The 15580-nt window shown below is 40.7% G+C and overlaps 1 protein-coding gene across 1 annotated transcript in view; it reads right to left on the minus strand.

Moving 5' to 3' along the window:
* Window positions 1-10083: 10083 nt before the first annotated feature.
* FCRL4 (Fc receptor like 4) overlaps window positions 10084-15580 on the minus strand; it is a 49813-nt gene continuing 44316 nt past the window's right edge. The window contains exons 11-12 of the mRNA XM_049880868.1: window positions 15461-15526; window positions 10084-12902 (exon numbers count right to left, since the gene is read on the minus strand). Of these exons, the coding sequence (XP_049736825.1) occupies window positions 12814-12902; window positions 15461-15526 (155 nt within the window). The 3' untranslated portion in view covers window positions 10084-12813. The remainder of the gene's footprint in view (window positions 12903-15460; window positions 15527-15580) is intronic.

A 15580-nucleotide genomic window follows, 5' to 3' on the forward strand; every position in this document is an offset into this window, starting at 1 on the left:
GAGCCTGCCCATCTATTTTGTGCTGCAGTCCAAAAGTCCTTGTCAGCCATAGTATACTGATTATCACTCTGGCTTTCTTCCTATTATAGTAGCCGTGCCTTCCTTGGTTCCTGCTACCCTGAGACTCTATTATACTTGTAATCAGGGAGCCTATTTCAGAAGCAGTGTCTTGTCCTTCATCCCTGGCCTGCTTCTCTGATGCTTTTCAAAGATGCTGGTACTTTTATCACTAGTGTATTTTTCAATGCTGTAGGAAAGACGTGTCCTCTGGGCTGTCTTGGGAGACATAGGGTGTGCGTGAGTGGATCATGCATGATAAGTTCACTTCAACATTCTCATTTCTGTGAATATTTGGATTCCTTCTTCTACATTATCCCAAGGAATTATTGTTGTCTCAGCTTCACTTAGCCCAGGCCACTGTTGAGTACTGGTTTTGATCCAATAAGAGCAACGAATCATGACCACTCCTAGTACACTGAATCCAGAATCTCTGCCAAGTGCACCTACATCAACTACTTCAGCCTCAAACAAAATTTTATTCCTTCCACCGTGATCTACCATCCTCAGAAAAATTCCTGGTTTTTTGCAGTTATAAATCCCCACACAAAAGATCCAGGTTTTTGCTGTAATAGAAGTGAACAATCATGGGTCCTCAGACAAGGGTGGAAGCAAATTCTTTTAATTCTTTGGACACGTAAGTCTTCTTTTGGTTTTACTTTGTAATTGGCTCTCTGCAACATGTTCGTGTTACCGCAGTTTCGCGAGTTAGAGCCGCCTGCCGCAAATAGCCAATTCTTGAGACAGGGGTGAGGTGGGTAGCAAGAGCTTCATTAGATATACCAGTATATGGAGACAGAGGGAAATGATCTCCTTCTAAAGTCATCTGTCTCACCAGACTACCGATGGGTTTGGGTTTTTAAGGTAAAAGGGACCATAAGTTTTAGGGACTTGTGTGGAATGTGCACTCTCTTTCTTCTGTTTGGTTTTGGTGGTCCTATCTCAAACATGTTGATCCTTTCCTGCCATTATCCCATCAGCTCAGGGGGTAGCTGGCGCCATCCTTCCCCTTATTTGACAGGCTTAGATCTATATCACTTGTTTTCCACAGTCTTAGAGGAAACGTTGGTTAACACTTAACCATTTGGGGAGCTAACATCAGGATCTTACTTGGAGGCAGGGATGGGCTAGGGGAGGGAAAGGCGAGACAGAAGAAAGAAGGAGAAAAAATTGGCTCAGGTACTGTTCAAGATAGGGCTGAGTAGCCTGTTTCTTTAGGATGGTTCTTCTGAAGTAAGATAAGTTGTTCTCCCATTCTATTAAAAAGAAGCCCAACACTTGATGGGCCTCTAGATATCTGAAGTACATACATCACATTTGGTTGCCCTATTCTTACTCAATAGATAAGTAACTCATAAAACTGCTGGTTTTGAGTGGGGCCCAGATGAAGTAAGGGGCCTTCAGCTTGTCTTGGCCACAGTGCAACCAGTTCTGTCCTTGGCTTTGATCACCCAGCATATCCAAAGGATACAAAAGTGCTGTGGGTGATTAGGATGTTGTGTGAAGGCAACAGCAATCTCTGGCAAGAGAATCACTGTGGAGGATTCTGGGCTTTAGAGCAAAGCTATGCTCTCTTTGGCAAGTAATTACCTTTTTTTGTTGTTGAGAAAATCTTGGCTAGAACTGGGTCACAGTAGTCACTAAACTCCTGGCCCCAGGAAACTGAGCCATTTATCATGACCTGGAAGTTGTCTGATCCACTAATCATAAAATAATACATGTCCAGGGTTATTCCACTGTTAGTGGAAGTGATTTACAGGAGAAGATCAGGTTCAGGGATGATCTGAAGGCATTAGTAAGTTGGATAAACAATGGCCTGCTCATACTGTACTGTTCTCCCACTTCTCCCTCAACCAACTACTATGGCCTGGTGATGACTTCCCTAAGACCAGTTGACAGAAGAGGAAGGAAAAAATTTACCTTGGTTTAAATATGCTGGCATCAGCTGGAGTGACTGTTGCAATACTATAGCCTCATTCAGGGGAGTCCTTGAAGGACTGTGTAGGAGGGGGATCCTCCCAGTGGCAGAATTTTAAGTGGCACATCTAATGGTCCACTTTGATGGAAGATGAGATGTCCTGAGGTGGAGATCGACTCTGATTCAGGAGCAGGGGGTAATGGTTGGGGCCATATTGCCAGAGTCTTGGAAAGAATAAAACTAGAAGACTAAACAAGAGTTATATGGGTAGACCTCTCTGACTGGGTCTAAAGTATGAGAATATTTGTACCTATATGTATCAAAGGCCTCACTGCAGAGGAGACTCTCAATAATCAGAGGACACGGCATACCTGCTCTGTGTGAATGTCAGCCAGTCTCTTTCTCCAGCTACTCTAGGGATTGCTCACTATGCTCATATGCAAAGGGGCATTAGTGGAAGGTGAAGAGGTTATGTATGGACTCAGTTACATAAGCCTCTGTGCTCATCAAGGCTGATTTGGATACCGCCACTATAAATGCCCAACCTGACAGCTGGAGAGGCCAAACCTGAGCCCAGTGCCAGATCCTTGAGGGCAGGGGCAGCTTGCTACATGGTAGTAGATTGTTTACATTGAATCCTTTTCATCCTGGAGAGGCTCGTTATTTTTTTCTCATTGAAATAGATACTTCATTCATTCAGAAACAATTATCAAGCAGCTACTATATGCCAGGCGCAGTGGAGCCCTCCTGGCACAGTGGTTAAGAGCTATGGCCACTAACCAAACAGTTGGCAGTTCAAAGTCACCAGCTGCTCCTTGGAAACCCTATCGGATGATTCTACTCTGTTCTATAGGGTTGCTATGAGTCAGAATCAACTCGACAGCTGCAGGGGTCTTTTTTTCTTTCTTTTTTTTTGGTTTATATGCCAGGCACAGGTCTAGATGCTTGGGATACATCAGTAAACAAAACAGACAAAGGTTGTTACCCTTGAGAAACTTATTTTCTAGAGAGAGGAGACAGACAATAAGCATACTAAGTAAATTTTATAGCATGTTTGAAAGTGGTAAGAGCCGTGGAGAAAGAAAGCAGAGCAGGGTAAAGGAATTTGGGAATGATGAAGATGGGGAAAAAGAGTTGCCAAATTTATGGGTGATTCGGGGTAGCCTTCATTGGGAACCAGGCATTTGAGCAAAGTCTTGATGGATATCTGGCAGAAAGAGCATTCTAAGCAGAGGGTGTAGCCAGTGCAAAGGCACTAAGTGGGCATATGCCTGGTGTGCACAAGAGGCACCCAGGAGAGCAGTGTGGCTGTGAGGAGTGAGGATGGGGAGAGGCCAGAGAGGCAATGATGGGGCAGGTCAAGTAGAGCCTTGTGGGCACCTAAAGATGCTGGCTTTTACTGTAAAGACAATGCCAAGTCATTGCAGGGTTTCAAGCAGAAGAGTGTCATGAGATGGCCACAGTGCTGAGAACGGGCTTAAGGAGGAAAGGGACAAAGCAGGACAGCATGTTAGGAAGCCACTGCTGTAATAGAAGTGACCAATGATAGGTACCTCAGACAAAGGTGGAAGCATGAGAAGTGGTGGAATAAGGTGGTATTTTGGGTATAGGTATCTTAATTTTTATTATGGAAAATGAAAAACATACAAAAGTATAGTATAAGCCCTCTGTCTATTCACAATGTACCCATCACCCAGCTTCAGAAATGATGAAAACATGACCAATCTTGTTTTATCCACACCCATATCCATTTCCTACCCAACCCCATCAAATTATTTTAAACAAAATCCTATCATTTAGTCCACACATAACTTAGTATGAGCTCTAAAAGATGAGTACTATTTAAAAAGAAAAACAAAAAGAGTACCACGATATTATCATTTATGTACAAAACTCCTGATAGTTTCTTCATATCAAATTACAGTCAATGTACAAAGTCCCCTTATTAGGTCATAAGTGAGTTTTTTCTGAACTTGATTTGTTTGAATAAGGATCCAAGCAAGTCTGAACATTCCTTTTGGTTGATATGTTTCTAAGTCTGTTTTAATTTGTAGGTTTTCCCTTCCTCTTTCATTTTCTCCCCCTGCCCCTTTTTTTCCCATTTATTTATAGAAGAAACCTGGTCATTTGTCCTGCAGAATTTTTCTGCAGCTTGGATTTTCCTGACTGCCAATCCACAGTGCTATTTAACACATTTCTTCCTCCCGTGTATTTCCTGTAAACTGGTAGCTAGATCTAGAGACTTGATCAGATTCAGGTTTACTACTTTGGGCGGGAACACTTTGTAGGTGGTGTGCTATAATTCCAGCAGGAGCCACACAATGTTTGGCTGTTTCCTTTCTGAAAGTAACTTTGATTAGTAGGTTCAGCATGAACCATGCAAAGTGTTATTTTTCTAATACTGTCATCCCCTCTTCATTTGGAAACCCTGGCAGCATAGTGGTTAAGAGCTATGGCTGCTAACCAAAGGGTTGGCGGTTCAAATCCACCAGACACTCCTTGAGAACCCTGTGGGGCAGTCCTACTCTGTGCTATAAGGTTGCTGTGAGTTGGAATCGACTCAATGGCAATGGGTTTGGGCTTTTTTTTTTTTTTTTTTTTTGGCTTTTCTCTTCATTTATTCGACTGAATTAATCAAGACAGAATTTTTTTTTTTTTTTTCACATCAACTATCTGGTAACTCAAAGATGTAGTTCCTACAAGAAAGGTAGCTCTATTTCCTTTGAGCAGGAAATGGTATTTAGAGGCTACAATCTCTGCAAGAGGTGCTCATTGCTACCGGATTAGTCACTGTTTCCAGGTCTTTTCAGAGGACAGAACTAGGAAATACATGCATAATTTAAAAAGGCAGAGTTTATCATGAGGTCATACCAATATTTCCAATTCAAATTTAAAATTGCAGGGCTGTTACTTAATTTTTTTTTTTTTAATTTCTATTGTGCTTTAAGTGAAAGTTTACAAATCAAGTCAGTCTCTCACACAAAAACCCATATACACCTTGCTACGCACTCCCCATTACTCTCCCCCTAATGAGACAGTCTGCTCTCTCCCTCTTTTCGTGTCCATTTCGCCAGCTTCTAACCCCCTCCACCCTCTCATCTCCCCTCCAGGCAGGAGATGCCAAACATAGTCTCAAGTGTCCACCTGATCCAAGAAGCTCACTCCTCACCAGCATCCCTCTCCAACCCATTGTCAGTCCAATCCCTGTGTGAAGAGTTGGCTTCGGGAATGGTTCCTCTCCTGGGCCAACAGAAGGTCTGGGGGCCATGACCACTGGGGTCCTTCTAGCCTCAGTCAGACCATTAAGTCTGGTCTTTTTATGAGAATTTGGGGTCTGTATCCCACTGCTCTCCTGCCCCCTCAGGGGTTCTCTGTTGTGTTCCCTCTCAGGGCAGTCATCGGTTGTAGTTGGGCACCATCTAGCTCTTCGGGCCTCAGGATGATGTAGTCTCTGGTTCCTGTGGCCCTTTCTGTCTCTTGGGCTCATAATTACCTTGTTTATTTATCCGTTTATTTATTTATCCATTCATCCATTGATGGGCACTTTGGTTGCTTCCATCTTTTTGCTATTGTAAACAGTGCTGCAATGAACATGGGTGTGCACATATCTGTTCTTGTAAAGGCTCTTATTTCTCTAGGATATATTCTGAGGTGTGGGATTGCAGGATTGTATGGTAGTTTTATTTCTAGCTTTTTAAGAAAGCGCCAAATCGACTTTCAAAGTGGTTGTGCCATTTTACATTCCCACCAGTAGTGTAGAAGTGTTCCAATCACTCCATAGCCTCTCCAACATTTACTGTTTTGTGTTTTTTGGATTAATGCCAACTTGTTGGAGTGAGATGAAATCTCGTTGTAGTTTTGATTTGCATTTTTCTAATGGTTAATGATCGTGAGCATTTCCTCATGTATCTGTTAGCTACCTGAATGTCTTCTTTAGTGAAGTGTTTGTTCATACCTTTCACCCGTTTTTAATTGGGTTATTTGTCTTTTTGCAGTTGAGTTTTAGCAGTATCACGTAGATTTTAGAGATCAGGTGCTGATTGGAAATGTCATAGCTAAAAACTTTTTCCTAGTCTGTAGGTAATCTTTTTACTCTTTTGGTGAAGTCTTTGTATGAGCATAGGTGTTGTATTTTTAGGAGCTCCCAGTTATCTAGTTTTTCTTCTGCATTCTTAATAATGTTTATGCCATGTATTAGGGCTCCTAACGTTGTCCCTATTTTTTCTTCCATGATCTTTATCATTTTAGATTTTATATTTAGGTCTTTGATCCATTTTGAGTTAGCTTTTGTGCACGGAGTGAGGTATGGGTCTTGTTTCATTTTTTTGCAGGTGGATATCCAGTTATGCCAGCACCATTTGTTAAAAAGACTGTCTTTTCCCCATTTAACTGTTTTGGGGCCTTTGTCAAATATCAACTGCTCATATGTGGCTGGATTTATCTCTGGATTCTCAATTCTGTTCCATTGGTCTATGTATCTGTTGTTGTACCAGTACCAGGCTGTTTTGACTGCTGTGATGGTATCATAGCTTCTAAAATCAGGTAGAGTAAGGCCTCACACTTTGTTCTTCTTTTTCAGTAATGCTTTACTTATCTGGGGCCTCTTTCCTTTCCATATGAATTTGGTGATTTGTTTCTCCATCTCATTGAAGAATGTCGTTGGAATTTGGATCGGAATTACATTAAATGTATAGATCGCTTTTGGTAGAACGGATATTTTTATAATGTTAAGTCTTCTGTCCATGAGCAATGTAAGTTTTTCCACTTATGTAGGTCTCTTTTGGTTTCTTGTAGAAGTGTATAAGTCTTTTACATCTCTGGTAAGATTTATTCCTAAGTATTTTATCTTCTTGGGGGCTACTGTAATTGGTATTGATTTGGTGATTTCCACTTTGAAGTTCTTTTTGTTGGTGTAGAGGAATCCAACTGATTTTTGTATGTTTATCTTGTATCCCGATACTCTCCTGAACTCTTCTATTAGTTTCAGTAGTTTTCTGGAGGATTCCTTAGGGTTTTCTGTGTATAAGATCATGTTGTCTGCAAATAGAGATAATGTTACTTCTTCCTTGCCGATCTGGATGCCCTTTATTTCTTTATCTAGCCTAATTGCTCTGGCTAGGACCTCCAGCACAATTTTGAATAAGAGTAGTGATAAAGGGCATCCTTGTGTGTTCCCGATCGCAAGGGGAATGCTTTCAGGATGTCTCCATTTAGGATGATGTTGGCTTTGTATAAATGTCCTTTATCATGTTGAGGAATTTTCCCTCTATTCCTATTTTGCTGAGAGTTTTTATCCTGAATGGGTGTTGAACTTTGTCAAATGCCTTTTCTGCATCAGTTGATAAAATCATATGATTTTTGTCTTTTGTTTTATTTATGTGATTGATTACATTAATTGTTTTTCTAATGTTGAGCCATCCCTATGTACATGGTATGAATCCCACTTGACATGGTGATTTATTTTTTTGATGTGTTGTTGAATTCTATTGGCTAGAATTTTGTTGAGGGTTTTTGCAACTAAGTTCATAAGGGATATAGGTCTGTAATTTTCTTTTTTTATGGTGTCTTTACCTGGTTTTGGCATCAGGTATATGGTGGCTTCATAGAATGAGTTTGGTAGTATTCCATCCTATTTATATGCTCTGAAATACCTTTAGTAGTAGTGGTGTTAACTCTTCTCTGAAAGTTTGGTAGAATGCTCCAGTGAAGCCTTCTGGGCCAGGGCATTTTTTTTTTTTTTTGGTGGGATTTTTTTGATTACCTTTTCAATCTCTTCTTTTGTTATGGGTCTATTTAGTTGTTCTACCTCTGTTTGTGTTAGTTTAGGTAGGTAGTGTGTTTCTAGGAATTCATCCATTTCTTCTAGGTTTTCAAATTTGTTAGAGTACAATTTTTCATAGTAATCTGATACGATTCTTTTAATTTCAGTTGGGTCTGTTGTAATGTCGCCCATCTCATTTCTTATTTGGGTTATTTGCTTCCTCTTCTGTTTTTCTTTTGTCAGTTTGACCAGTGGCTTGTCAATTTTGTTGATTTTTTCAAAGAACCAGCTTTTGATCTTGTTAATTCTTTCAATTGTTTTTCTGTTTGCTATTTCATTTAGTTCAGCTCTAATTTTTATTTGTTTTCTTCTGGTGTCTGAGGGTTTCTTTTGTTGCTCTCTTTCTATTTGTTCAAGTTGTAGGGATAATTCTTTGATTTTGGCCCTTTCTTCTTTTTGGATGTGTGCATTTGTTCGTATAAATTGACCTCTGAGCACTGCTTTTGCTGTGTCCCAAAGGTTCTGATAGGAAGTGTTTTCATTCTCATTGGATTCTCTGAATTTCTTTATCCCATCCTGAATGTCTTCTATAATCCAGTCTTTTTTGAGCAGTTTCCAAGTGTTTGATTTCTTTTCCCTGCTTTTTCTGTTATTGATTTCCACTTTTATGGCCTTATGGTCAGAGAAGATGCTTTGTAATATTGCAATGTTTTGGATTCTGCTAAGGCTTGCTTTATGACCTAATATGTGGTCTATTCTAGAGAATGTCCCATGTGCACTAGAAAAGAAAGCACACTTGGCTGCTCTTGGGTGGAGTGTTCTGTATATGTCTATGAGGTCAAGTCTATGATTGTGGCATTTAGATCTTCCATGTCTTTATTGAGCTTCTTTCTGGATGTCCTGTCTGTCACTGAAAGTGGTGTGTTGAAGTCTTCTACTATTATTGTGGAGCTGTCTATCTCACTTTTCAATGCTGATAGTTTGTTTTATGTCTCTTGCAGCCCTGTCATTGGGTGCATAAATATTTAATATGGTTATATCTTCTTGGTGTATTGCCCCTTGAATCATTATATAGTGTCCTTCCTTATCCTTCCTGATGGATTTAACTTTAAAGTCTGTTTTGTCAGAAATTAATATTGCCAATCCTGCTTTTTTTTTGATTGTTGTTTGCTTGATATATTTTTTTTCCATTCTTTGAGTTTTACTTTGTGTCTCTAAGTCTAAGGTGTGTCTCTTGTAGGCAGCATATAGACAGATCGTGTTTTTTAATCCATTCTGCCACTCTCTGTCTCTTTATTGGTACATTTAGTCCTTTTACATTCAGTGTAGTTATGGATAAGTATGAATTTAGTGCTACCATTTTGATGTCTTTTTTGTGTATTGCTGACAGTTTCTTTTTCCCCGTTAATTTTATGTGCTGAGCAGATTTTCTATATATATTGTTCTTTCCTCATATTCATTGTTGTTGATTTTGTTTCTGCTGACTCTCTATTTTTTTCTTGTATTTTATTTTGATGAGTAGGGCAGTTTGTCTCCTTTGTGGTTACCTTATTATTTACCCTTATTTTTCTAAATTTAAACCTAGCTTTTATTTCTTTGTATTGCCATATCTTCCTCTCCATATGGAAGATCTATGATTACATTTCTTAGTCCCTCTTTATTGTTTTAATGTTGTCTTCTTTTTTATAATACGATTGCTGTTACCCTGTTTTGAGCTTTTTTTTAAATCTGGCTGTGTTTTTTTTTGATTTCCCTGTCTGGGTTGACTTCTGATTGCTCTGCCCAGTGTTCTAGTCTTGGGTTGATACCTGATATTCTTGATTTTCTAACCAAAGAACTCTCTTTAGTATTTCTTGTAGTTTTGATTTGGTTTTTACAAATTCCCTAAACTTCTGTTTATGTGGAAATGTCCTAATTTTACCTTCATATTTAGGAGACAACTTTGTTGTATATAGGATTCTTGGCTGGCAATTTTTTTTTGTCCAATTTTTTTAACTATGTCATCCCATTGCCTTTTTGCCTGTATGGTTTCTGCCAATTAGTCCAAGCTTATTCTTATTGGCTCTTATTTGTAGGTGACTTTTCATTTATCCCTTGCTGCTCTTAAAATTCTCTTTATCTTTGGTTTTGGCAAGTTTGAATATAATATATCTTGGTGACTTTCTTTTAATATCTTCCTTATGTGCCACTCACAGACTCACACTTAGACCAATTGATGCAGATGATTCTTCAGTGAGAGGATTGTTATAGATTTAAGGGACAGAAACCCTGGTCATTTAATCTTTTCTGTTTCTGTTCAAATGAGCATCCTGGATAGAGATCATCTCATCTTTCACGATATCAGGGAAGTTTTCTGCCAACAAATCTTTAAGAATTCTCTCTGTATTTTCTGTTATTCCTCTTTGTTCTGGTACTCCAATCACTCGTAGATTATTTCTCTTGATAGAGTCCCCCATGAATCTTAAGCTTTCTTCATCTTTTTTAATTATGTTATCTGATTTTTTTTTCAAATATATTAGTGCCAAGTGATTTATCTTCAAGTTCAGAAATTCTGGCTTCTACTTGCTCAATACTGCTCCTCTGACTTTCTATTGAGTTGTCTACTTCTGTAATTTTATTGTTAATCTGCTGAATTTCTGATCGCTGTGTGCCTATGGATTTTTCCAGCTTGTTAAATTTTTCATCATGTTCCTGAATAAGCCTTCTAATTTCTTCAGTTGCTTTATCTGTGTGTTCCTTGGCTTGCTCTGCATATTGCCTCATTTCCTTCCTGATGTCTTGAAGGGTTCTGTATATTAAACTTTTGTATTCTGGCTCTGGTAATTCCAGGAATGCACTTTCATCTAGAAGATCCCTGGATTCTTTGTTTTGAGAGCTTGTTGAGGTGATCATGGTCTGTTTCTTTATGTGACTTGATATTGACTATTGTCTCTGAGCCATCTATAAGTTATTGTATTAGTTTATGCTTGCTTACTGTGTCGTAGTTTCTTGCTTTGTTTTGTTTTGATATGCCCACATGGGTTGATTGAGTGAGCTAGCTTGATTATTTTCACCTTTGGAGCTCTAACATTCTGTCCCCAGATGGCTAGAGCTGTTATCTGGTATATCAGTCTTTAGGAGTCCATTCACTTTTCTTGTATGAATTCAGCTCAGGTGTCCAGGTAGCTGATCATCAAGTGTGTGGTACAGGCTCTGTCCTACAGCCTTAAAGGGGGAGGAGTGATTGGTGTATGTACCAGTATTTGATTGCAGCAGGGGGTCACTCTCTTAACAAGGCAGGGGGCTGAGAACCGACACCCAAGTGTCTCTGAGGAAAGCACGTCCCTGTTCCCTAGAGTGTGCAGCTGGGTGGGTTCTGCAGATGGACCATGGGCACCCAATGCTTTTGGTTGTAAGAACTAGGAGGTACCAGTTAACCTTGGACCCCCATCCTGGGTGCCTGGGTGACCTGAGTGGAGCTACCAGTCCTCAGGTCCCTGATGTGGGTAGGTGAAGACCCTGTTTAACAGGCAAAGCAATGTCAAATATCAAACACCCACCTCTCCGCTGCACAGCTGAAATGGTTGAAGTCTGCCAACAAGGGCCTATTCTCCTGAAACAGGCCCACACAGGTCCATGCAGAGGGGAAAGGTGCTCAAAGTCCATGGACCATTTATGTCTGGATAGGAGCTGCTTCTGTACTGAGCTCCCCCAGTTAGTGGAGCTGGCAAATTATCTTTTCCCCTGACTGCAAATTTTTTCCTCCTCCAAGGCTGGGAGGATGGCTGTAGGTGCTCAACAGTGCCTATCTCAGACCCAGGGAATTCAGCCGCTGAAGCTGGCTTGGGGGTTGGGGGGCATGGTAAAATATACACAAGTACTTAGCTTTTGCTGAGAGCGCCGTTCTTCTCTGGTTCCAGAGGTGTGAGTAAGCTGTGTGGCTGTCTGCTTCTCCCTGAGGAAACTGTGGCCAAATGCTAGTACCAGCCCACCGCTGCTGCCACTCCGGGAATGGTACCTGAGGGGTTCCCACAGTTCAGGGCCAGTAACTCCTCTCCGCTCATGTACCGTCTCTTCCTCCCCCTGCCCCTCTGTTCGTTTTCTAAGCTTGCCTTTGGTGCTCAGGGCTCCTAGTTTGTCATAAATATACTCCTTTCACTTGTTTTTTTGGGGTCTTTGTTGTAAAGAGGGCTTGCTGGAAGTATTTGTCTATTCCACCATCGTGGCTCTACCTCCTGTGACTTAAGTTTTATATTTTATATTTGTTTTTCTTTTCTTTAATGCTAAAATTCTTGGTTCCTGATGACATTAATAGAATCACTTGTTTCCTGAAGTTCAGCCTAGAGCCTGCTTCTATCTTTTGATAATTTTGTAAAGGACCTATTATCTTATTTTAAATTCCTTCCTCTGTAAACCATTTGGAGTGGATTGTTTTGTCCGCAACTGAAACCTGACAGTACAAGGAAGAGGGTACACACTGTATGTGCAGAACCTAGTTTACTATGGGGTGCCACTCACCGACTCACACTTAGACCAATTGATGCAGATGATTCTTCAGTGAGAGGATTGTTATAGATTTAAGGGACAGAAACCCTGGTCATTTAATCTTTTCTGTTTCTGTTCAAAGCTCAATTCTCCAAAATTTGTGCTTCTATTTTTAAAGAACAGCCTTTCTCCCTCCTTATTCCTCTCCCCTAAATTGGATCCTAGAGTACATTGGGTCAGACCCAGAATGGGTACACAGGGTCTTCCCTTAACTGTGGATCCTGATCATTGTAGCAAAGTCTTCCGGGGGCCATCCCATCATCATTTTGAAGTTGATGAATTAGGAGTCTTGGGATTGAATGCACATAGGTGAAAAGAATTGGAAGGTTGGAACTAGTTAGTGACCCCTGTTTAGAATGTAAGCTCCTGAGAACTGCACTGGGTCTGGGACTCTGGATTGGGGGCAAGTCTCTTGAGTGTGATAGTCTCATAGCTATCCATGGATTCTTCATCCTTAGAGATGACCTGTCCAGCTGAGTCATCTGGGAGCTGTGTCTTCACCTCAGAGTAGACAACTGAGGCATCCTGAGATGGAAAGAAGATAGAAGAAGAGCTAGAAAAGAGAAAGGGAGTATGCGGCTGTATGTAGGAGTCGGGAGATGAAACTCACCTTGTACTTTGATGATGTTCTGGCGGTATTGGCTGTGAAGACAAAGAGAACCACTGAACTATGGGCATAAGAATCCACTTAGGACCCCGTATGTTAATTTATTCCCTGGGAGTCATTGGGTCCTTTGCACTAATTGTTCTTTTCCCCCACTCACAGCTAACATGTCCTATAACACACTTGATTTTCTGTTTTACCATTCCTTAATCCAGCCCTCTGCAAGTTCTTCTCAAGCTTCATTGATCTGTAAAATCCTTTCTCAATACCGCAGTTAGAAAACTTGCTCTCTTCCCTAAAGGTGCCTAAAGATAGTTTTTCTTAAAGTTTTAATTCTTGCTTTACAGCACCTCCATCCCCACCCCAAACTCAACAGTCCCTCTCCTGCTTGCCCTTCAAGTTCACATCAGAGCTCTCCATATTTATGCCCTGTAATAAAAATTTTTTCTATGTTAGCATACTTTAGTTCTTGACTTGTTTATTGCCACAGTTTCTTAGAGATGCAGCCTGGGTGAGTGAAGTTTAATAGATATCATTTGTCTCATCACACACATTAAAATTTAAGGAATACACCCCAGGGCTCTCAAGGTTTCTCTCTTTTTTCACCATATCCTTCCATACACCTTTTAGAATTACAAATCTTTTAATGATGTGGTGAAAATTATATAGTATCTGTCCAGAACAATGTTATATGCACGGAATTTTGCATGAGTACAGGGGCTGCATGAAAACCTTGAAGAACAGATGAAGAAATCTTTCTACAGATCACTGAGTGCCTGAAATATAACTAGTCCATCATCAGAGTACTTGGCTTAAATGATGTTTTGACAATTATGTCAGGGAGAGAATGTGAAGAACAGCAAGATGATCAAAGCAGCTCTGTCATATAAGGTGTGCACTAGAATGCTTGCCTTGTGGTTCTTGTGGGAGAGAGAATGAGCAGGAGTGCATCCTCTTGGGTTCTGCCCAGTAGGGCCCACAGGTACCAAGGGGGCCCAGCAACAAGAAGCTGGAAGTGATGGTCTGGGGATGGGGCCAGGGAAGGAGTCACAAACAACCACTGGAATTAGAACTGCCTCCACTTATGTCAAAAAAAATTTCAGGAGATGGAGATCCAACAAGGAACCTCAGAAGAGCCCAGAAAATTACCTCATCATGGAGAGTGCCAGCTTAAGTAAATTCCAGCACCAGAGAGGCCGGAGCCAGCTTCCACAGGTGCCAGCTGGTATGAGCCCTTTCTTTCTACTTTCACCAGCAGTCACCCCCTGTGCTGACCAGGCTAGTTAGGAGTGGTAGGCCAAAGAAATGGAGAAGGACTGACTATGCCTTGTCCTCCCCCTCACCCTTACTTCACCAGCTTCCATTCTGAAGTTTGCATGAACTAAGAGAGGGGAAAGCTTTGATTAACATCTTGAACAGGCTCCAGTTACTGAGCTGTGACTGTGACTTAAAGAGTCCACCTACTGTCTATGACCTGAGAGATTACCCTGGGCTGCCAGAATTTTCATCCTGAGTGCCTGGGAAGATCTTCCAAGGAATAAAATTTAAAGGGACAGTGGGAGACAAACACTTTCTGTAGGTCACAAGTCTGGCTTGTTCAGCGTACTGGTTACACAGTGTGGTATAAGAATCAACTAAACATATGTGAATGTTCTCAGTACAATGCCTGCTATGTAGTATGTGCTTTACAAATATTCACTTATTTAGACCTAAGGACAACCTTCATACAAACACCTTCATGATCACCATTCCTATCAGAAGGGTGTTTAATTTATTTTCTGATTATCTGCACATATATTATGTATCTTGAGTGTCTGTGAGTGTCTGTCTTCCCTCTTTAGAATGTAAGCTCCACAAGTGTAGGGATTTTCAGCACAACTAGGTGGTTTCCAGCTACCATTACCGACAGCTCTGGCAGAGATCACAATAGAGGGTCCCAGACAGAGCTGAAGAAAAATGTAGAACAAAATTATAACTCACACACACACACACACAAAAACAGCCTTACTGGTCTGACAGACTGGAGAAACCTGAGAGTATAGCTCCCGGCACCCTTTAGCTCAGTAATGACGTCACCCCCAAGGCTAACCCTTCAGCCAGAGATTAGACAGGCCCATAAGAAAAATGAGGCTAAATGGACACACCAGTCCTGGGGCAAATACAAGAAGGCAGGAGGGGACAGGAAAGCTGGCAACAGGGAACCTAAGGTTGAGAAGGGAGAGTGTTGACATGTCGTGGGGTCGGCAACCAATGTCACAAAACAATATGTATATTAATTGTTTAATGAGAAGCTAGTTTTCTCTGTAGGCTTTCATCTAAAGTACAATTTTTTAAAAAAAGAACTGTAATTGTCAAAATTTATATTTATATATCTATATATATATGCTGAACTGCAACATTTCTGTGACAAAGCTGATGCTGAATAAAAAGAAAATGTTTTAGCAAAAAAAAAAAAGGTGTAGGGATTTTTGTCTGCCTTGTTCACTGATTGACTCCCCATACTTACAACAGTACCTAGCACATAAAAGGTGTTTACTAAATATCTGTTGCATGAATGAATACAGTTTGCAGCCAGAATCTCTTCCCAGTGACTTACCTTCCTCTTCTCCCAGCTGAAAAATCTGGATCTCAGAATAGATCGAGTTACCTTCTCTGTGGTGCACTGGGAAGAAAAGATGACACTTTTAGGATGTCTCTGTCAGTGGGCAGCCCCACC

This window comes from Elephas maximus, chromosome 3 (assembly GCF_024166365.1).
Source record: "Elephas maximus indicus isolate mEleMax1 chromosome 3, mEleMax1 primary haplotype, whole genome shotgun sequence".
NCBI classification, from domain to species: domain Eukaryota; kingdom Metazoa; phylum Chordata; class Mammalia; order Proboscidea; family Elephantidae; genus Elephas; species Elephas maximus.